Source organism: Rana temporaria, chromosome 4 (genome assembly GCF_905171775.1).
Source record: "Rana temporaria chromosome 4, aRanTem1.1, whole genome shotgun sequence".
In the NCBI taxonomy this organism is placed as follows: domain Eukaryota; kingdom Metazoa; phylum Chordata; class Amphibia; order Anura; family Ranidae; genus Rana; species Rana temporaria.
In genome coordinates this window covers 76,025,581-76,048,919 of record NC_053492.1, presented here as the reverse complement: position 1 = coordinate 76,048,919, position 23,339 = coordinate 76,025,581, and the positions used below count along the sequence as shown (strand labels likewise).

General features: G+C 42.7%; 1 protein-coding gene across 1 annotated transcript in view; it reads right to left on the bottom strand.

Moving 5' to 3' along the window:
* LOC120936312 overlaps positions 1-22,573 on the bottom strand; it is a 28,537-nt gene extending 5,964 nt beyond the window's left edge. The window contains exons 1-15 of the mRNA XM_040348556.1: positions 22,407-22,573; positions 17,041-17,099; positions 16,875-16,967; positions 14,001-14,128; positions 13,701-13,844; positions 11,992-12,075; positions 11,643-11,813; positions 9,961-10,057; positions 7,878-8,101; positions 6,803-6,956; positions 6,493-6,704; positions 4,793-4,898; positions 3,818-4,008; positions 2,502-2,607; positions 424-593 (exon numbers count right to left, since the gene is read on the bottom strand). Coding sequence (XP_040204490.1) covers positions 424-593; positions 2,502-2,607; positions 3,818-4,008; positions 4,793-4,898; positions 6,493-6,704; positions 6,803-6,956; positions 7,878-8,101; positions 9,961-10,057; positions 11,643-11,813; positions 11,992-12,075; positions 13,701-13,844; positions 14,001-14,128; positions 16,875-16,967; positions 17,041-17,099; positions 22,407-22,435 — 1,968 coding nt within the window. The 5' untranslated portion in view covers positions 22,436-22,573. The remainder of the gene's footprint in view (positions 1-423; positions 594-2,501; positions 2,608-3,817; positions 4,009-4,792; positions 4,899-6,492; positions 6,705-6,802; positions 6,957-7,877; positions 8,102-9,960; positions 10,058-11,642; positions 11,814-11,991; positions 12,076-13,700; positions 13,845-14,000; positions 14,129-16,874; positions 16,968-17,040; positions 17,100-22,406) is intronic.
* Positions 22,574-23,339: the final 766 nt, after the last annotated feature.

The following is a 23,339-nucleotide window of genomic DNA, read 5'->3' as shown; positions in this document are numbered from 1 at the left end:
CAATAAATGGTAAACAAGACAAATGGAGAATTGCCATAGAGCACAGAAAAAAAAAAGTTTGCCTTTATACTTCAAGTTTAGTGCCAGAGCAAAGTGTATTCCTGTATGAAACTATGCAGGCATGTAAATTGGCCTTACTATAAACATATTAGGGACATTAGAATTGAATGTTTTGTGCAAGGGCCATTCTGAAGGACATTCTGAAGGACTTTTCTGCAAAATTTTGGGGCATATTTCTGATGACCAAAGTTTGGTCCCCTCATTTTCCCATCATAGTGACAGTGTTCAGGCTAAAAGGGAATCTCCCAAAAAAAAAAAAAGAAAAAAAAAAAAAAAAAGTACAGCTATCAGTTAAAACCTCTTACCACTACCACTCCTGCCAAATAAGTCACATAAAACAGTTTGTTCAGGAGCATTTCATACCGTTCTTGTAGTTTTACAGTCACTGGCACCGAATGAGAAGTAGGCGTTGTTTGCATCAGAGCTATCTGGTCGACAGGTGGGATCCCTCAGTCTTAGCAGAGACATATCCATATCTTTTACATTTTGGACTTTACTCACAGTTACCTGAATAATCCCTTCTGGGAGGCAAACTAGAAGCAAAAAGACATGGGAGAATTAAAAAAAAAAAAAAAAAAAAGTTTACAGAAAAATTGTTTAGGACTTGGACATTATCCAGATTCCCTGCTTCCGTTTGAAAGCTCTCCCTGTAGCCAATTTGTAAACCCATTGTGGGATGGATGATTTATTCAGAGGATTTAAAGCTGAACACCAGGCAAACTGCTGACCGGAAAGGATTTGTAAATTGGTCCATCAGTCCGATTTACTACTGCAGTTTGGATAAAATAGGAATGACATGGTTTACGCATTCATACCTGTGCAGAGAGGTGGCTAAACTCTTTACTACATGCCATGATTTGAGGGGAAAAAAAAAAAAAAAAGTAGACTTTTCGCTTAGCCTGCCTGGATACAGCCGATTCTATATACTGGAGAAATGTAGATGGACTGAAGAGAATTTTTACTCCTTAAAGGCAAAGCAGTGTTCACTTCAGTCATGCAAACTGAAAGACTATGCATTTCTCTGCACATACACCACATCAACCCATTTACGAAGCATAGTGAACCCTTTCCAAAGAAGATTTGTGCCAGGATGTTGGGACACTAGTGAACACAAGCCACCACCTGCCTCAAATTATGTCTGAGCAAGCAGTGCACAAGGTCATAAAAAAATTATATATATATATATATATATATATATATATATATATATATATATATATATATAATATTTCTATTGGAAGGACAAAGAATTGAAATGAGTGGACAATAGCCACAGAGCTTGCAAAAATATATAAGTTATGGTTTCCAACATGTCTAGGTCGTTTTGCCATTTAGGTAGGAGATATAGAAGCCGTTAACAGAATAAGCCCATAGAAATAAGTCCCTGGATCCAAATTATAGGCATTAGTTCCTTTTGTGATCACCCCTAGAAATTGTAGGGATTGTCAGGGTATAATCTCCAATGCTGATCTTAAACCAGTTGACCACTCTAGAAAATACATTTGAGAAGACATTTTGAAAGAAAAATGCAGTGCCCCCTTACTTTCAGTATGGGCACTAAAGTTAGTGGGGAATGGGAGAGTTATTTGCTCCCATTCACAATTTGTTAAATTGCAGGGCTTCTGTCCTTTCAGAACATTCTTGTAGGTCAGTCTGCGTTTCAGGGGTGCGTTTCCACCTCTGGGCGGCAGTTGGCGCTAGAGGGGTTCTGGCAGAGTCAGAGCCCAGCAGCCAATTGGAGTTAATTCTTCGCTGGGCATGCTAGGGAAGGGTATATCTGGGGCAGACGCCATTGATTCCAAGTCCTTTTTCGCAGGGTCCGAGTTCCAGGTGCGGCATCCACGGACCCCGCCACCATGGCCTACCTGAGTTGCGCACCATGCGGAGCTTCAGCCTGATAAGGGCCCCAGCGTCTTGCTGGGTCCCAACCTTTGCAAAGAGGATCCTAAGCTGAGAGCTGTGCGGTGGGGAATCGGCTCAAGGAGAACCCAGAGAGGCTATCCAGGAGGCCTGAACGAACCATCAGGGATCTGGTCACCACGACACCGACAGGTATATTATATCAAGTTTAGTCCTTCCTTCCTTCCCTCTTAGTGCTGCCATGCAGGGAATTACAGTAGGCCACCAGTGAATCTGATATTTGCATAGTTCTTTAAACAGTTTTTAAATGTAACATAACTATCTGCTATTCAGCAGACAAGACCAAAAATTGTGAGTGAACACTTGTAGTTGAGATGCTCCCAAAGCACCTGTGAATCAAAACTGAGATTTAGAGCCTCCGATAGGCTATGCCTACATTCGACTGTTCAAAGTGAACCTTGCATTGTCCTGAAAACACACTTGTTTAGGGACTTCAAACATTTTACCACATATGAGGAATTCAAAATGAGCCATGAGAAGTCTGTTGCAAGACAAGCCATCCCATTAACCCAGAAGCTTACCAACAGGTATCACTGAATCACAGCTGATGACTAATGAATAGACTGTGGTGCCTGTGCGATCCTTTATATTTATTGGGATTGTAGTCACTACACCCGTTCCAGCTGCCTGGGGAAAACAATAAAATGTATAAAAATCTTGCATTGTACGATATCTTTTCTTTCAAAATTTGAGTGGAAGGCATACACAAAAACTTACCCACTTGTTAGTTTCGCAATAGAGTGCCCATCTACTCCTCCAACCCCTTTCTACACAACTGCTTGTTTTGCCAGTTGTAGGCTCCAGGGCCCACTGTACCCCACATTGAACATGGGAAACCAATTGTATTCTTCCTTTGTTGCAGCTGTGATTGCTGCTTCAGGAAAGATCCCTCTCATGGGGGGGGGGGGGGGTTGGAATGCACGCGCCACAAGCTGCTGCCCACTCCAACCAGCAGTTGTGGGGTTAATTGTGTACAGGTCCGTTTCCCAGTGACCTTACAGGGCTCTGTGGTCAGTTTACAGGGAGGCGACTGATAAGGCAAAAGACAGTCCCTCCGTTCGTTTGTCCCATATTTTGGCCTGAGCTATATAGTTTTATAACTACTGTATTTGCTGGCGTATAAGACTACCTTTTACACTTAAAAAAAATGGCCAAAAGGCAGGGGTCGTCTTATACGCCGGGTCAACTGCTCGGATGCGTGGTAATACTGTATGTAGCTTCGGCTATATACATTATATACCACTTAGCCAATCCCGGTGAGTGATGTATTCAAATTAATACAGAGCCTGCTCGGATTGGAGTAACAACCTCTGCCAATCCGAGCAGGCTACATACAGTAGCCTGCTCGGATTGGCTTTGAGAGTCAGAGAGGAGTGGGCTGATGATGTTACAGCCTCTGCCAATCCAAGCAGGCTTTGTATTCATTAATAGAATACATTGCTCGCCGTGATTGGCTCCAGCAAGAAGGAAGAGGAATATGGCTCCAGAAGGAAGAAATATGAAGTGTCGGAAGCCTCGGAAGGGGGGGTCGTCTGATACGGTGAGTACAGGCAAAAAATCTTAAGAAAAATGTCAAATTAGGGGGTCGTCTTATACGCCCAGTCGCCTTATACACCGGCAAATACGGTAAGTGTTTTCCAGCGCTAAACCTTTCATTCAATCTCTATATTCTTGCATTCGCACCTTTTAATAGCCAATAAAAAAAAAAAAAAAAAAAAAAAAAAAAGGTGGTAGATACATAAAAAAAAACCCCCACACATTTGAAGATTAATTAAATGTCGGTCAGGAGGTTAAAGAGCCATTTAAAATTCAGACAACTTGCTAAACACTCCCTTACCTCCTGCATGACCAGACCAGATTGTGCATCAACATTAACTGTAGAAGACGTCTGATTGGTGCTTGAAAGTAATCCATTGTTGGTTGTTGCCAGCGTATCTTTAATGTATAGATTCCAGTTTGGATCCAGGTTATCAATGGTAGTAGTAAGCAGGGAGCCTTGTCGGACACATGGTCTCACAATAGGATAGGCTAAACCATAAAAAAGGTTATATTGTTAAGCCATTCATCAGGTGTTCTTTTGTTTGATACACTCTTGGAGTACCTCATTAAAAGAGGTGGACTTAAATTAAAATAGAAAAAACCCTGCCTTATAGGAACCATGAAAGCCACGCTGCATCCCAATTCTGTGGCCAATATGCAAGCCAATAACAGAGCGTCACCATGGACAGAAAATTTGTTAAACTTCACAGGTCCAAGCAAGCATGTCAATTGGTCTAAAGCCAGTCAGGTAAATAGGAAATGCAGTGTTCTGCAAATGCTACAGAGGTATTTAAATATCAAACCTGAGTGCTTTAGTAACCAAGGTGTTGGCAGTACCAAGCTGGAATCAGGTAGTCTGGTAAAGTTTGCTAAAACTGCAGAGTTCCAGGGCTTTTGAGACACCCAAGTATAAATACCTAAACATTAAAGGCATTGCCTGCAGATGCCAAGGTTGGCCATTTCAGCGTTTCTCTCAACTCCAGTCCTCAAGGCACCCCAACAGGTCATTTTATCAGTATTTCCCCTTAGATAAAACAGCTGTGGTAATCACCAAGGCAGTAAAACTGATCAATCACCTGTGCAAAAAAATGGAAAGCCTGAAAACATGACCTGTTGGGGCACCTTGAGGACTGGAGTTGAGAAACACTGAGCTAGACAATGCCAGGATGGGGGTTACAAGTTTATTGCTTGTATAGCGTAGAATCACCCAAAGGTATCGAAACGCTTCCAGACCTTAACAATTCACAACAGATACAAGTTCTGTATTACTTACATATAAAGCATTCAATACCGGTGGAGATAGTAAAGGTCTCATCATAAGGGATGATATTGAATCCATAGGTAACATTCAGTGTGAAAAGCATTCCATTTCCAAGATCCTAAAAATAAAAAAAAATAAATAAAATGTATGCATGTAATTTTTGGACAATACACCCCCCCCCCCCCCCCATCAGATCCCGAATCCCACAACTGCAAGGAAAAAAGCAAGATCTCTTCCCTTACTAAAAGTTGTGTACACAAAACACTGGCTAGGCACAGTTAACCCTGTGATTTTGCTAGTTTAACCCCTTGTCAGTACAGTGACTGCATATTTTTTCTAGAAAAATTTAGTTACTCCCAAAATGTTTATTTGGATTTTGACAAAAAATTTTTTTTAAGGTTGAATCGGTCATTGAAGGCTCATGGTGTGTCGAATGTTTCAAGAAAATTTGACGAAGCAGCTAAACTGTACGACGCCACAATCAACGAATGTTCTGCCTACAAGCCATGTTGTATGACACTAGTGATTATGTTTATAAACTACTACTAGTCAACCAACATTCAAATTCTATAGCCTATGGGCCGAAGCATTTGACCGGAAATGGACGATTGCGTCGTACAGTTTAGCAGCTTGTCGAATCTTCTTAGAATTTGACAGTCACCACAAGCCTTCAATGACAGATTCAACATTTGTATGTTTTTCGCTGCTTCGTCGAATCTTTGTCGTTCATGTCGAATGGTCCAACCCAACACTGTCTCCATGTCAAATCTTTTCTCTATGTAGAATAATCTTGGACTAATAGAGTTAAAGGGGTTGTAAAGGTTTTTTTTTTCTAAATATGTTTCTTTAAGCTAGTGCTTGTTTAACTTACCTTAGATTTCCCTTCTAAATTTTTTGTCCGAATTTCTCACTTCCCGTTTATCCTCAGTAAACTTGCCCCCACCATCCAAGCCATTCTGACATGGGGTTAGTCAGCGTGCTTGCCCCCTCCCTTGACTACACCCCTGTGGGGAGACGCCATGTTCACAGCATCTCCCTGCAGGGATGTAGTCCCAAGGGAGGGGGCAAGCACGCTGACTAACCCCCAGCCAGAACAGCTCGGATGGGGGCAAGCTTACTGAGGAACAGGAAGTGACACACACACGGGAGGTCGAAGGAAAAAGTGAAACAATGCACTAGTTTAAAGGAACCCATTTAGAAAACAAACCTTTACAACCCCTTTAAGGTTAGGCACATTAAACCACAGGTTCAATACAGATTGCTATTGTCAGCGTCATTTTGAAGCTTCTATCTATAAGCAAACTGTTGTAGCAACGAAAATAAAGCATTTTTTATGTCGGATCTTTCAGATTCTGCCCGTTAGTAAAAAAAAAAAAAAAAAATGAAAACTAATGCATATGTCTAGTGCATGCACGAATACAGAGAAACCAATTCACATGGCACGTCCAACATGTGATCCAGTGCAGGCTCACGATTTGTGACCTGTACTTGGCGTGTCATTAGCATTGAACCGACAACTGCCGTAGACGACAAGTACAATGTTTTGAGCGCAGTGCAGGAAACTCATGTGGAACACAGGTTTCCTGCCCCACATTCTGGTGCGAATAGGCCCTGCAAGTTGAAGCCAGAGATCAGAACAAGCCAGCAACTTGGGCAGTGTCTGCCTCCATGGTTTGTCACAATGGGATTAGAATACAGGATGCATACATTACCTTTTTAAACACTTGCTGATCCAAGAAAGGGACTTTAAGGACAAAATCAACACTTCCATTTATATGAATTATTGGGTATAATGTTAAACCGTGACTTGTAACTTCTGGCACAGTCTCTGTAACTCCACCACCAATGGTTACATTGATCAATTGAACATCTGGAAGGAATGTACCAATTGTGACATTAAAGATCATAGTCGATGGTATGGTATCTGAAGAGAAAAAAGCGTAAAATTACATTTGTGAAATAGGATATATTTTTATTACATGCCTTACCATTGGTAAAGACAGGAGGCACCAATTTTCTTACCATTCTTTATAAGAGGAGGCACCCTTTGAAATGGAGTTGTGATGTCTTTTATAATAGTGTACTTTGTGACACCCCAGGCGCTATCCATCCAAACGTTTTCCAGAAATGGCTTGATGTTATAGGTTATCCCATGCTCCAGATTCACTACGTGGCTCTGAATGGGAGAAGGACAGACACCAAGTGAGAATTTTGGCTAGTGGCAATAACTAGTGTGCCCTAAAAACAGGTCTATGCAAAACATTTTGATCAGCGGAAGGTGATGAAACCTTATGTAATGGTTTCTACCTGCAAAGAAAGTTAAAGATTTCAAAAAGAGATCACCTAAAGGGTCTAACCCCCTTTAATCAATCCATTGTTAGAGATTTGGTGGAGTACCCCGATCAGCCAGACCTTAACATGATCATATGCAGTTTACCCCTCAAGACTGTTGGGTTTGTCTCAGCTTTGCATCCATACAATTTCCAACTCTTTACCGCCACCCTTTGGGCAGCCTCTGCCATTGTTGGCTAGGTTTAGCATTGGTTCTGAGCATGCGTGTTTACTGGACTTTTGTATACACGATCGGATTATCCTCCAGATTTGTTGTTGAAAAGTTTGAGAACTTTCACAGCAAACATTTGTCTGATGAAAAACCGACCACAATTGTCCGATGGAGCATACACACGGTTGGATTGTCCAAACAAACATGTACGGACCGTTGGTGACAAAAAGTCAGATTGTGTATGGGCCTTAAGCATCCATTGACACATTAAACTTTATTCAAGCATTAACCATTGGGTATATACAAGCCCCATTAAATACCAGATCCAACCCATCTCTTCCCCTTATTCTGAGAGATCAATAGCATATAAAGGACTTGCCAAAAAAAAAAAAAAAAAAACCCACATGCCATACTTCAGTTTGCTCAATGATTTGATACCTGGACGACAATTGGTTACTATGCAGTGTTGCTAGCCAACCAAGTCACCATCCATTATGAAGCAGTAAAACTGAAATTCTATAAAGTACATACAGCTCAAGATTCTAGCAACACCCAGATTAAATGGAACACAAATACTTTGATTTGCTCTCTTACCTTATAATATCCTCCATCAGCTCCTAATGGAATTTTTATAGTGATGGTGTCGACACCATCAGTGATGTCATATCCACTAGCAAGTATTTGTTCATTTGTCATATTCCTAATATCTACACCAAAATGATAGCTACTACTCTGGATAATCTTGGCACCAATGAGCAGGGGTGAAATGTTCTTTGGAATAGTCCATGTTATCAACCCAGGGGAAAAGAACACGTCATCTGGGAGAGGAAGAAAAAAAAAAGTTGAAGTGCTATTGACATATCTTATGCTACCATTAATACAATATCCTGAAGTCAGATACAGGTTACAGTGCACAATAGCTACTTTCTGCGCAATTTCCAGAAACGCAAAAGACTTCAAACCAAATATTTTTGCTTAAACAAAAAAAAGGGTTTTCTGCCTGAAGTCATTAGCATCACATGATCATCTTTGACACATTGCAAAATGCATTTTCAAGTGATTGTTTTACATCTCATTTCTTGGGAATTTCTTTTTTAATACATTTTTTTGTTAGCTCTAAATGATCAACACTTTCCATATCAACTTTCACACAGTCTCCAAACTAATAGGCTGCATCATGGAAAAGGGCCATATTTGTGCCAATTAGTTAAATGCTCATTTTTTTGCTGCTTACTAACAGACTGAACACATTTTACTCAATATACGAGATTCCAAGAGCACTATGGGTTAGCTAAAGAAACCACAGGTCTATTTAGGTAGGTCTTATTCAAGCCAAGGAATGAGCCACTCATGTGACTACTTCAGTTGGAATTCAATTCAGCTCGATTTCTGTAAGCAGACTTTACATCCCTGTCAATTTAATGCGCACACACTTAATGTTTGGCCTCAGTTCTGCTTTAACACAACTTTAGGAGCATATTCACTTGCTGCCTAACATACTCCCACCCACTTTCACATGCCGTTGTAACGAGATAATCAATGTTACTCACTCTACCAATCAGTGATCATGCTAAGGGTGTGGGGATACAGTCATAACATAACCGGTAAAGTTAAAGTTGATCATCTCATCATGGCACCTGAAAGTGGGTGGGATATTTACCAACCAAGAGGAAATATCTAAACACACAGCAGGACATTTTCCCCCCTTACCTACTCTAAGTAAAACAGTTGGTTGAGTTTAGACTTGAAGAGCGTATGCCATTTTACATTTGCCAAAAATACTGCCAAGGGAAAAAAAAAAAAAAAAAAAAAAAAAATAAAAAAAAAAAGGGGAACCCACCATGCAGATTATAGTTGGCAAGTTATTAGGACTCCCTTCTGATAGGCAGTCCCCAGATGGCACTTCTCTTTGAAAGAGTACATCTAGTTGATCAGTGTCCAAACCTCCGGTTTGGCATTTCCAGGGACTCCAGCCAAGTATTCTTTATACTCCTATGCCCAGCATGACTTTGGAACTTTTTGGATTTTAGTCCAGAAAGCATTTACCTACGGTATATGCTCCCCTCCATCTTGTAATTCCACTGCTACAAAAGTCAGGCAGTCTGCAGACCACATGGGAGCCGTTTGTCAAAAAACAGTTAAAATGAATACACAGATCAGGATTGTGACCGTCACAATCCTGATCTGTGTATTCATTTTAATTGTTTTTAGGAAGCAAAGTGACTGGCTTTGAAACTTTCCATCACCACTTTGTTTTGCAATTACAGGGGACCCATTACTACTTGTATTCCCAGTTATACATACAAGATACAGAGCCTGATGAATTCAGTTTACTTTACAACCCATTGCCGTTTTCAACCGACTGTTTACTTGCTACCATTACAACATGTACCAATAAATTCACCATCACCACTAGACGTTTTACAAATCTAGGTGGCTTGATCCAGTTTGATATTAGAAGGCAATAGGTCATCATTCAGCTCCATCATTCTGCCTAGAATTTATGCCAGCTACATTAGTACATGTTCCACCATGCGAGAATATGCCCAGTAACCTACAAGTGAAGGGAGCAACAAGTGGGCACATGTATAAACAGAAGCATCTTCGGAATCTATCCCATTCCACAGATCCCTAATAGCCGCTGTAGATGATACCAAGTGCATTGCATGTTACTCACCAACCGGGCAAGCCACAGCATGATCAACCAAGAAAATAAGCCATCTCTGCTTGTAAAAAAGGGTAGCTCGCACAGTTGAAAATGCCACTCCACCAACCTGAAACAAAAAGATACAAACTAAACAAATGAAACATGGAACTATATAGAAGCCAAATAGGATTGGTTTAGTGTGGCACCACATCCAAATATATATATTTTTTTAAACTTAAAGCGGTAGTAAACCCGCTGCTGTTTTTTTATACCTGAAAAGCAAAAGCCATAATGACCTAGTATGCACCGCATACTAGCTTATTATGAAATACTTACCTTGGAACGAGGTGTGGAACTTACCTGGTCCACGCTGAGGGAGATATCATCTGCAGTCAGCGGCGCATTGCGAGGGGAATATCTCCTAAACCGTACAGGTTTAAGAGATATTCTTTATACCAACAGGTAAGCCTTACCTGTAGGTAAAAGTGGTAGTACAGAGTTTGCTACCACTTTAAGGTCTTGCCATTCTTCCATAAAGGCCAGATTCATGGACAGCACGCCACATAGTTGTCCTGTGTACAGATTTGCCCCCCTGAGCTGTGGATCTCTGCAGCGCCTCCAGAGTTACAATAGGTCCCTTGGCTGCTTCTCCGATTAATGCTCTCCTTGCCCGGCCTGTCATTTTAGGTGAACGGCTACGTCTTGGTAGGTTTGCAGCTGTGCCACTCTTTCCATTTTCGGATGATGGATTGAACAGTGCTCTGTGAGATGTTCAAAGCTTGGGATATTTTTGTATAACTCAACCCCGCTTTAAAAACTTGCCACAACTTTATCCCCGACCTGTTTGGTGTGTTACTTAGCCATCATGATGCGGTTTGTTCAAACCTCTGAGGGCTTTAAAGAACAGCTGTATTTATAGACATTAAATTACACAGGTGGACTCCATTTACCAATTTGGTGACTTCTGAAGGCAATTGGTTACACTAGATTTTAGTTAGGGGCATCAGAGGAAAGGGGGATGAATACAAATTCACACCACACTTCATATTTGTAAAAAAAAAAAAAAAAAAAAAAAAAAAAACCTTCCACCTCACAATTATGTGCAACCTTGTGTTGGTATATCACATAATACATCTTGGTTGCAACATGACAATGTGGAAAATTGCAAGGGTTGTGAATACTTTTTCAAGGCACTGTATATGCAATCAACAGATATTCCCCAGAACATTTGGCCACCCATGTTCACTATATTGAACTAGCCCAATTTAGCAAATCAGATGCTAGCGTTTTCTCAAGACGCTACCCTTTCAAGAGCTTTTGACCACAGCCCACCCTTCTGTATAGTCATGACATTTTGTTGAAGCTGAAGTCTGGGCAACCCACCAATATATAGGAGCGCTTTCCAGTTCTTTTGGAGTGGCAGGACAATACAGACAATTTGGAGTACAAAAAGTTAAATTACACCTGTGCTTAAACTACAGTATTTACATATTCTTACAAACAGTCAAAGCTTTGAAACAGGTCATCCCTGAATTTCGAATGCCATCTCAAATGCTTCAGACTATAGGTTTTACCTGGTCTTTTGGAGCGCTTGTGAGTTTCTTTAAAATGCTTATAGCGACTTCAGATTTACTTTAAAGGCTGTGTAATATGGTTGCATTCTATAAACAGGACAGTTCAAATTAGCAAGCCAGTAAAGTAGCTCAAGTCACCTTTTGAGACACAGATTCTGTGGCATTGTAAGGAGATCTCAGCAGTGTCCTGGATTCTGTGGTATTAATGCCATATCCCATATTCAGTGCAGCATCGATTTGCATTGTCGTTTTCTGGGTAGAAGACTTGTAGAACACGATTTGCCAAATTGACAAGCGTCCAGTGACAGCCTTTAAGGGTGAAAAATAAATTGCAATAAATGTTTTTTTGCAGATAGATCAGCATTAGATATGTTCTGGTTTAAGCAACCCAATAAGGGTGTATAGACATTAAACGTAATTACTGCAGATGCACCCTTTGCCGCATGTATGTTGATCATACCCGAATGAAAGACCCACTTGAACTTACTGCATCAAAGGCATTTTCCCAATCTTCTGGCTCATCTCTAAAGGTTCTTTCTGCAATTACCGGGATCTTTGTCCTAACAGACACCTATGAAATAAACATTTTATATAAGAAAATTGGGGAGGCGAGAACAGCTTGGGAGCCTTTGAACATTTAATTTCTAGCAAAATATAAGCCATGCACAGAGTACACACACACACGTTCAGAAAAGTTTGGACCTAGTCCGAAGCTTGGCACATGGCCACCCTTTTCACATGCTCTAAAATCCAACAGGTGTGGCCCCTTCCATAATGGCCACAGCAGGTGTTCTGACCCAAAAAATGAACATTCAATATAGACAAATATTTACCAGGCAGATCATTTACCAAATACTCCAAAAAAGCAAGTTGGCCATTGTTCTTCTGGTGTCTGAGGTTAAAAAACTAAAAATTGCAAACATTTCCTTCTACCCAATAACCACTGCTAGGAAACTAGTACCTACAATTCAAATCACTCCACCATTAGAAACCACATCTCAACCTTTTGTAGATCTGGAACTTGGACAAGCAAAATAAAAAACACCCAGACAGGCTTGAGATGAGATTTAGGCTACTTTTATTGAAAAAATCCCCGGTCCTGCCCAAGAATGGTAAAGGCATTTTGCCCTTGCCATAGTAATGCAATGATCAGCCATAAAATTATGAACAACCACTCAATATTGAGTAGCTCAAATTTTGCCACCAAGATAGCCCTGACCTGTCAAAGTATGACAGCACTAAACCTATGAAGGCATGTTCTGGCATCAGTAGCATAGCCTTTTAAGTTTAGTTAGTTGCATATGAGCCCCCCCATGGGTCAGACTTCCCATAGTGCTATCTCTTCTCCAGGTAAGAGATGCACATGTACCACCAGAACATCCTCATGATGTAAAGGAAAAAAAACATGACCCAAGCCACCTTCCACTGGTTCTATCCAAGTTCTAATTCTCATGTACCCATTTTTTGGCTGTGGACACAGGTCAGCATATTCACCTTGAGTGAGTGAGAAACTTATATAGCGCAACACATGCAAACTGAATCGCCTCTGGGCGCTTAAACCTTGACCAATATGTGGCTACACAGACCTATACACAAACCGCAATGCACTGCGTTCTGACTTATCAGAACCAGCATTAGCTTTTAAAGAAGTTTAAGCTACAGTAGCCCTTTTGAATTGGACCACACAGGCCAGCCTTTGCTTTCCCACATGCATTAGTAAGCGCCCCCCCATCATCAGTTTTCCCTTCTTGGACCACTTTCCAAGAGTTGGAATTTTAGAGTCTAGCCATTATTACCAAAATCCTTATGCATGCCCATTTTTTTCCTACTTGCAATCAACCTCAGGAACATGTTCCCTTGTATGAGGGATGAGTTTGATTTTCAACCTACAGTATGCACACCATAAAAGCCCATCTTTATGACCTTTGTATTGATCATAATAGAATACATCAATGAATGAGCTTGTAAAACAGAATTTTTGCAGCCTGCACCTAAATAGCATTCTTTGAGTGGGAAGGTAACATTTTAAAGGCTGTCCAGGTAAACAAACATTCCATGACAGTTCTGACACCAAATAGAGGAGATACCTCTGCAGATATAAAGTTATCTGTGGTATATAATCTGAATAGAAGCTTGGCACAGCCATCATTCAACATGCTAAATTGGTGAGGAAGGACATTTCATGAGTGCTTTTACCTCCATATAATTTGTGTCACAGTAGATCTCCCGGGGACTCCAGTAGTAGGGACAGCTAGTATTCTTTAAGTAGCTTATGGCACCAACCATATCTGGCCTGGATGAGATCTCTATCTTCACTGGTACTGTGAAGTAGGTGTCGTTCTAGAAAATAGGAATTGGTAACAAAAGGCCAACAATGCATCATGCCTTGGCGGCTCAAGGTATTCCAAAAGCAGAAAACTAGAGGGTGGTAGAAAAAAAAAAAAAAAAAAAGCCAGAGCCATCAAGACCCTCAAGTTCTCCAGCTCCACAACTTACCTGAATCTGAACGTAGCAGCTAGAGAGGGAAATCCTGAAAGTCATTTTGCCCCAGCTGTCCTGGGATATTGTATAGCCACACTTTGAAGCCAAAGACTCTGTGATCACGATTGCTTGTCCATTCCGATCTGTGACAAAAACAGTAGACGCAACAAGTGAAAAGGTGCAAGAATAGATTTGAACATGCATAGAGATCATTTCAGTCCTGTTCCAAGCGTAAAAGGTTTTCCCATAAAGAATATTTCCATCATTGTTAAGGAAAGTTTGGACAAGTTACGTTTCTAAATAAACCCAAAACTACCCCCAATAAGGGATAAAAAAAAAAAAAAAAACCCCACAGTATCTTTGGAATATGTTGTGGAATGGGGGGCAAGAGCTGATACCAAATTACTTGGACCCACCTATTCTCCAAAAAGGATAATCATGTAACCCATGGTTTGTTAGTGTGCCACTCAGGCTCAGTTAGGGTTGCCACCTCATCCCTTTAAAACCGAACACATATGAATTACACAGGTTCTGAGGCTAATTTAATGCAGGTAAGGCACCAAATGAGTCCAATTACCACCTTAATTATCCACAGAACCTGTGTAATCAATATATGTTCGGTTTTAAAGGGATGAGGTGGCAACCCTAGGCTCAGTTGATGGAGAGTAATGTTTATTATGGCACATCTGCTGCAGGAGTGCCCATGAGGGATGGAGCCTGTCCCAGCTCCTGTAGTCACTGGAGAAAAATACATTGGGGCATGGCCTGGCAGGAGCCCAGGCTGAGGTTGTCTCTCCCATCACTACTATCCTATTATAGGACTCTATGGATGTGCAGCACCAGGGATCTCACCTCTTACCACCAATAATCATTCTGTAGTCCATCTTACTCTGAACAGACTCTGCTCGTTGCTTTAAAGCAGGGGTCTCCATACTTTCTAAACAGAGGGCCGGTTTACAGTCCTTCATACTTTAAGGGGGCGGACAGGAGTACAAAATCCCCCATCACTGGTGTGAGTGGGAGGAATTGTGCCCCATCATTGGAAGGAATTCTGCCCCATCATTGGTGGTACGCCAAGCAAAGTCTTGTTTATAGTTATCTACAAGTAAGGAATCCTGCTTCAGCCTTTCAGCAAGGAGTTCAGTCATGAAATTGTACATGGATACACTTTGAGGGTAAGTGGCTGAGATAGTGTGCCTGGCTGCAGGGCAATCCACGGGGGGGGGGGGGGGGAGAACTACACATGCCACAAATGTGGGTGTGTACATTCTTGGTCTTTGCAGCTCAATGGTGAGGTAGTAAAAACACAACTGCACATTTTGTTTCCTCCTCGCAAGTGTAAGCAAGGCCTTAATGAACTGGGTGAATTTCCTAGAAAAGGGCAAAGTCACACTGCTGTTTAGAGACTAAAAACACCAAATGTAAAATGAGAACATTCAAATTTGCTTTCACCCACAATACATCTGTACAGGAAACGGATTTAAAAAAAATACTGTCCTGGTGGCATTACACGCCAGAGAAAATTCACAAGATGTTCCCTCAGAGTATGGATCTTTGCTGGAGATGTGGGGAAGAAACTGGATGGCTCCTTCACATCTTTTGGAGCTGTCGCATTGTCCAGCCATTTGACAGAAGCACATCGCATAGTGAAAAAAAAAAAAAAAGCCAGCTACTGAAGTTCTTCCTTCTACATCACCACAATATTCCTAGCAAGGTCTACATGAGATCCATTCTGCCTCTCCTAAATAAAAGCAATTTAAAAAGGTTCTATTGGCATGAATTCATCTACTCCCATGAATATAGGGAGCCGATGGCTTGACACATCTCCCCCCCCCCCCCATGGAAGATAGGGGATAACCTAACCCCCCTTTTTTTATTGTCACGTCTCCCCTTTTTTCTTCCCCTCTAACTTTTTCCGCTTGTATTCCGTTGATATCTTTCTACTACCTCTCCAAGGTTGTCACGACTTCGGGGTCAATGCGGTGTTTGCTTTCTTTAATACGAAACAGTGTCTGCCATAGAAAACTGGTCATGTGGGATGCAGAACCTCCCTTATTCTCTGGATTGATATCACTACCATCAGACAGTATATATATATATATATATTTATATACTTCCCTATATTACTTTGATGTGTGTATTCTTGACTATACTTGGGGGTGCTCATTGTTACTCTTTCAGCTAAAATGTTACTTGGAGGGTTTGCAAGTCTAGGGCTATATGGACGATTGTTGGCAATTCAGACACTCAGTTTAAAGGCCATCTAAATCTAGAAAATGTTACTAAATTCCAGTTTAGCATGCCTTAGATGTGATGGATTGGTTTTCTTAGACAAAAATTATTTTCGGCAATTACAGAAGATACCTCTGGATCCCTAAAGAAATGTCATCACTTCCAGTGAACCGATTTGAAAGCACAACCCAGGATATAGATATATAATAGAGTTAAACACCTGGTTGCAGCCCAACCTGGTGGCAACCCTGACTTCCTCTATAGATAGTGAAATAAGCAAGCATAGCCACCGTAGGAAAGGCGGCATTTCTCAGCATTACCAGGAGAGGAGAAACAAAGGTTAAAAAGTTCAGTTTTAGTGTTAATTTCCACTTTAAAGTGGCTCTAAAGCTTAGGCAGTTACCTGAAAGCATCAGTTTTTGACCCTCATCTCACCCCCTTATTTCACTTACCTGAACCCTCATTCAATCCAGTGCAGGTTTGCAGCCCTTCTCGCCTCACTTCTGTGTCTCACTGGAGCACTGGGAGCAAATTGCTCCCAATGCCATCGATGTGCCATCTTTCCCAAAATCCAATTAGATGCCAAGGCAATCGACCCCCATTTACAGCTTTACCAGATAAATTGCAGGTTTTAAATTATGCCATCTTTAAACTTACCAATAGCTGAAAATCTGGTGAAATTCTTAAGCACAAGCTCCGCAGGTAGATCATGTTGTATACGAGATCCCCTGCAGCTGGTCTCTATAAAATCTAAGAACACAGATTGTTAGCTACAAGTCCCCCCCCTTCCTTCATTTATATAGCATATACTCAAGTCAGTTACCTGGGGCAGAGATCAGTTGTGCAGAAGCCTCAGAAAGTAAAGCAAATAAGAACGTCAACCTGAAATTCACAAAGAAGCACACTGAGCATATGAGAATGCAAAATAAAGCGGCCAAATAGAGCCATTTATGCCATAAAGCAGTTATGTTTTGAGTGCCCTGATACTTATCAGTTATAGGAGACTTTACACAATGGGTGTCATTTATAAAGGGTCAAAACTACCAGAATTATTCCCTCATACCAGCATTTAGCTTTTATTTTATATTTGAAGTGGACCTAGCATACTTTTGTAGCACCCCCTTACTTTCAGTATGGGCACTAGGCTAAAGTTAGTGGGGAATGGGAGAGTTATTTGCTCCCATTCACAATTTGTTAAATTGTGGGCTGCTGTCATTCCAGAACTGTTTCCACCCCTGGGTGACAGATGGCGCTAGAGGGGTTCTGGCAGAGCCACTTTTCCCCCCAGCAGCCAATTAGAGGAGTTTTCCCTCGTGGGGCATGCTGGGGAGGGGGTCTATCTGTGGCAGACGCCATCTTTATTGGTTCTTCCCGCGGGTTCCAGGTGCAGCATCTACCTTCAGGGTGCGCGCATCCAACGGACCCTGGCGATGGCCTTCCAGGCCGGGGTCGCATGCTACGTGGAGCTCCAAACTGCTGAGAGGGGCCCCAGTGACTTACTGGGTCCCCCACTTTACTGAGAAGATCACAGGCTGGGTGCCGCTCGATTGGGGGGGGGGGGGGGGGGGTCAGCTTGAGGAGAACCCGGAGGCAGGTTGTCCAACAGAGCTTAAACGAACCATCTGGGATCTGGTGACTGGAATGCTGACAGGTACTCTTTACTGTCATCCGGTGACCGATGTTCAATCTACTGGGAGGATTCGCTCAATTCGTCCATTTAGCTCATTCAAGTACTAGGCCTGTGGCAGAGGCCCTAGAGCCAGGTCTGTGGCAGAGGCCTGTTCCTCCCAGTAAAGTAACACTTCGGCTGCCAGGCTTGTGGCAGAAGTCTGTCCGGGGGCACTTCCCCCAGTCTGGCTAGAGTGGTGACGAACGGTGACTGCTATCATTGTGCTGCTGAGAGCGGGATTGCTCTCTATCCAGGCTTGATACCGCAAGTTCTCTATTGCTTCATCAACCTTTCCTTCCTACTGCATGTTTATGTTGGGCCTGAAACAAAGCATTTGAAAATCTTTTCATGTACTGGACATTCGCTCACTACTTTATTCCATCAGCTACACCCCTAGACAACATTGAGTCAACTTAATATGCTGATCCAAACAAACCAGAGGCTCCTGCGGGGGTAGCGATACACTTTGTTAAAAGCATGACTGCCAAGTAAAGCACAAGTAATTTATAATACAGTGACACAATTTTGGATTACATACTCCAAAAATGTTGTTGTCCGCTTCCACGCCCCTACGACAGCATCGTTTAGGTATTATCCCAGGTCAGCATCTGCCAAGATAAGTCTTCTAAATACTGGTGCCTATGCAAATTGCCAACACAGATCAGCCCTCTGAATGGGACTGTTGAAAGTGCAGCACATATTAAGATGTTACTTTATGGCCTATGCTGACTATAGAATGGCATGGGTGTCAGAAAGTGGGGAACCAATTATAACTAAAAGCAAGTGTAGCATTACCCCCAGTGGAGCTGCTGGATTTTTGGGTGGCATTTTACCTCATGGCTCCTCCGAAATTCCTAGGGGTGAATGATACGTATTGCAACTAGTAGAAGTAAAGGAATATCCACAACAGGTGCTCTTTGCTGTGCTCTTTATTACCCAGCCGGGTAAAAACAAAAATTGTGGTGAGGAAAGTAAAGTTGGAAGAATAGCAGATTCAGGCACAATTCTCTGCGCCACTCCTGCCTGAGTGGGTTTAGTGTACCCGGACAGGCCTCTCACTGACCTGGCAGCTGGAGTATCACTCGAACAATCATAGGATAAAGTCTCTGCCACAGACCCTCCTAGGTGAACTTGGGGAAAAGTCTCTGCCACAGACCCTCGTAAGTGAGCCTCAGAAAAGTACCTCTGCCACAGGCACCCTCTGGATTGGATTCTCCGAGATATACCTCCTTAGATGAGTTACGCCTGGCTCTCCTTCCAACTTGTCGCCCAGATACCAACTGACAGGTGATCAATCCCTCAGTGTCCGGCTACCTGTTATCCCCGGTGGTTTTGTCTAGGCACTTTTGGATCGCCAGCCTCTCAATGGCGCTCCTCAGACGGACTCCCCACCGAACAGCAGTACAGCTTGGGATCCTCAAAAGTGGGAACCCAGTCACTCACTGGGTCCCCGTTGCTGTTCAGATGCTCCGGGCCAACGCGGCCCCCGGAGCCAGAACACAGCGTGGCACGCACGCCCTGGTAGGCCACCCTAAAGGTGGGTGCCACACTGGACAGAGAAGACCCAGAACCAATAGCGTTGGTCCCATAAATACCCTTCCCCAGGATGCACAGCGAGGCCAAACCCTCCTGATTGGCTGCTGGGAAAGAGCACCCAAACCGTGACTCCACTGCTGCCACCTGCAGCACCGGGGCTGAAAGAACACCCAGTACAACAGAATAGCCCGCAGCACAGCCAAGCTGAGACAGAGACCCTATTTTTGTACTTAATTAGGATCAGAGTCCAACTATACTCTGATCTACCTCTAAATTTAACCAGCACCGGTACCATAAAGTACACAGGGGCTACACAAGTATTGTTTTTTTAGTTTTGGATAGAGTGGAAAGGGATTGGAAGGCTTGCCAGTTTTTAATGCAGCCTGCGCTCCCACTTTGTCCTCTTTACCATCATCACTGAAAAGTAATCGAAAATCACAAATTGCGGGTTGTCTCCAGAAAAGTGTGGGGGGAGGGATGATTGTTCTAATGAGGATGCCAATTCTGGTGACCTGGGGGGGTCCCCAAGGAATTCCCTTAATTTGCCAGGATTTCTTCATTGCCAAAGTCATTTGAAAGCTCCACAATGGCTGCCTATAGTTCGACTTGAATGGGTGCAAGTAGTGATCATGTGGACCTAAAACAAGAGTAGGCAACCTCAGCCCTCCAGCTGTGGTGAAACTACAAATCCCACCATGCCTCTGAGTCATGCCTATGATTGTTAGAGTCTTGCAATGTCTCATGGGACTTGTAGTTTCAAAACAGCTGAAAGGCCGAGGTTGGCTACCCCTGACCTAAAGCCTCATCCAGAAAAGTGTCCAGTCTTTGATATTACCATCCTATTTACAGTCATTGACACAGCTTTGATGGTGGGATTTACCTTGCAAAGGACCAACCAGTCTGATTGAAGCCTTCAGTGGCAGACATTTGCCCTGAACAGGCATTCAAGTCATGCCATCTTTTGTACTCAAAGATCAATATATGGTATGGTTAAGTTTGCGATTATCGGTCTCAAAAGTATGCTATGTAAATCAAATCCTCTTGTACTTCCAACAGAAAATGTGTGTTTATTCGCTGGGAAATTGGCAACGTGCATTGATTTTAATACATTCCTTCGGGGGGAGTCGATTATGCCCAAGACAAAAAAATTCAACTGCCTCTGAACAGCACCCTCTAGCAGCAGCAGTGTGATTTAGGTGGGTTTGACAAGTTCTAAGCACACCTGCCAGTGCTAAAATAGTTCAACTCTAGTTGCCACTTTTGATGGCCACGTGGTCAAGTCTGTTAAAAGTAGTTAAAGCTTACTGGCTGGATCACTAGTTGAAAAATGGAGAAAGGGTGAGCAACAGCAGTTGTGGACTTGACAGCTACAAACATGACTCCAACTAGAAGGCTGTGTCTCCCCCCCCCAAGTCAAGTTTTTTTTATAGTTAAGGGCACATCCTATGTATGAGAAGACTTCCATGACAAGATGACGGCTATGACACCTCTGACCAGTAACAGTACAGAAATTGTGTAAAATCTGTGAAGCCTATTGGGGTCTTCCCCACCCACAATGTTGTGAGCTCAGAAGTCCCCCTACAGTGCTCTCCAACAAGCAGAGCCTGGGGGAACCCTACATGGCCCCACCCACATGACTGACCAGCGTCAGAATCACCGGCCAAAGAGCTGGGGCTCACTGAAAGAACCTGACACCACTGACCCCAAGAAACCCAGAGAACCAACCACCACTGAACCCATACAAGAACCCAAAGAGAGCCAGTCACCACTGAAAACCCATACAAGAACCCAAAGACAACCAACCACCACTGAACCCCCATACAAGAACCCAAATAACCAGTCACCACTGAACCCATGAAGGAACCCAAAGAGAACCAGCCATCAATGAAACCTCAAATGAACACAGACTTCTGAAGGAACCCAAAGAACCTCCCCCAGCAAGGTTTGTCCCCATAGCATGAACCAGCTGACAGTGACCACACAGCTGTGCTGGGATGAATATGGGATTTACTCTGCCCCCATCAGATATAAGATACACATCATGTGATGTGCCCTTGCCCAGTGACAGGGGGGCCCCCCCCCCAAGTCAAGTTTACCCACCCGCTGTGCAGCTCAGGGAACAATCTCAACATGGGGCCTGTGCATGCGTGGAAGTTAGGTCATACTATACCAACAAAGCCAAAGACCCCTTTCACACTGAGAAATTTATCCAGACGGGGACACACACAAACACCTAAATACCGCCTGAAAAACTCCTGCCCTGCAGTCTCAGTGTGAAAGCCTGAGTGCTTCTACACTGAGGCGATGCGCTGGCGGGACCACTCCAAAAGTCCTACCAGCAGCATCTTAGGAGCGGTGTGTTTACCACTCCTTCCCATTGAAAACAATAGGACACTGTGGCTATACCACCGGCAATGCGCCTCCAACCCTTCTAACCCTTTTTCGCCCGCTAGCAGGCATTAAAACCGCACTGCTAGCAGCCAAATTCCGGTGCAATTACGACAGTATAGCACCACTAAAAATAGCAGTGCTATACCGCCACCACACCTCCTGCCCTGGTGTGAAAGGGGCCTAAAGGAAATTGAGGAGAAATCTACAGCAACCCACAGATGCCAGACAGTTGGAGCAGAGGTAACTTTTTGGCATTTAGTTCCACAGGATTTAAAAGCTACCGCATTTTTTGGGGGGGGGGCTACCATTTTAAGGGTTAATGGGTACACGTCAACTAATACACCAAGCTGTTTTATCACAAGGATTAAAAAAAAAAAAAAAAAAAAAAAATCTCCTGAATGTTCCATTAAGCAGATACAAACTGTACTAAAACACCACATCAGTAATAGTGTAGCATGCAGAAATTTCATTTTAAAAATGGGAGAACAGGCCTCACCATTTTAGAAGCCCATGGGCTAGGGGATATATTTAAACTGTATAAAAAACTACCCATAAAGGATACAAATAGCCATAAATGTAATCCAGCATCTTACCTGAAAACTAAACCCATCTTTTCTGGCATGATTACGTTTCCTGGTCCCCTGTTCAGACCTTCAACATACAATCACAGCAAGAGAGGTCAGAAGAAGTTACACATCATAGTTCACCTTCAAACCCTCTCTGTGAACAGAGCAAATCCTACTGATGTATGGCTGACCTCACTGATCCCACATATAAAACTACCCCTCTAATTGACCTAATTACCCAATGCTGCTGTAGATTATCCTAATTAATGAAGGTGCCCGCCCTTATGTTAGCAATAACAGCTGCTGTGTGTTCTCTGTCATGGCTGTAGCCTCCATAGGAGGAGGACATTTCATGGCATTGAAGACACAGACAAATGTTGGGCTTCTTCAGATGTGACTTTGCTACTGGAACCCAGGGCCGCCATCAGGAATTATGGGGCCCCTAACACAGCTTCAGGCATGGGCCCCCTGGAGCAGAGAACTTTTACAAAAAAAAGAAGAAATAAAGAAAAATATATATTAAAAAAAGGGCGGGGGGGGGGTAGCCGTCCGGGGCCCTGGGGTCCTCTGGGCCCTTTAATAAAAAGAAATAAAAAATATATATATATTTTTTTTAAAAGGGGGAGTTGCCATCTGGGACCTCTGGGCCCTTTAATAATTTTTTTTTTTAGGAAAAGAAATTACAAAAAAAGGGGGGGTTGCCATCCGGGACCTCTGGGCCCTTTAATAAAAAAATTAAAAATAAACCTCTGGGCCCTTTAATAAAACATAAATAAAAAATAAAAATAAAAATAAACATTTATCAAAAAAGGGGGGGTTGCCATCCAGGGCCCTGGGGACCTCTGGGCCCTTTAATAAAAACATTTAATAAACAAAATATATATACACAAAAATAAAAAAAAGGGGGTTTGCCACATGGGGCCCTGGGGACCTCTGAGCCCTTTAATAAATTATATATAT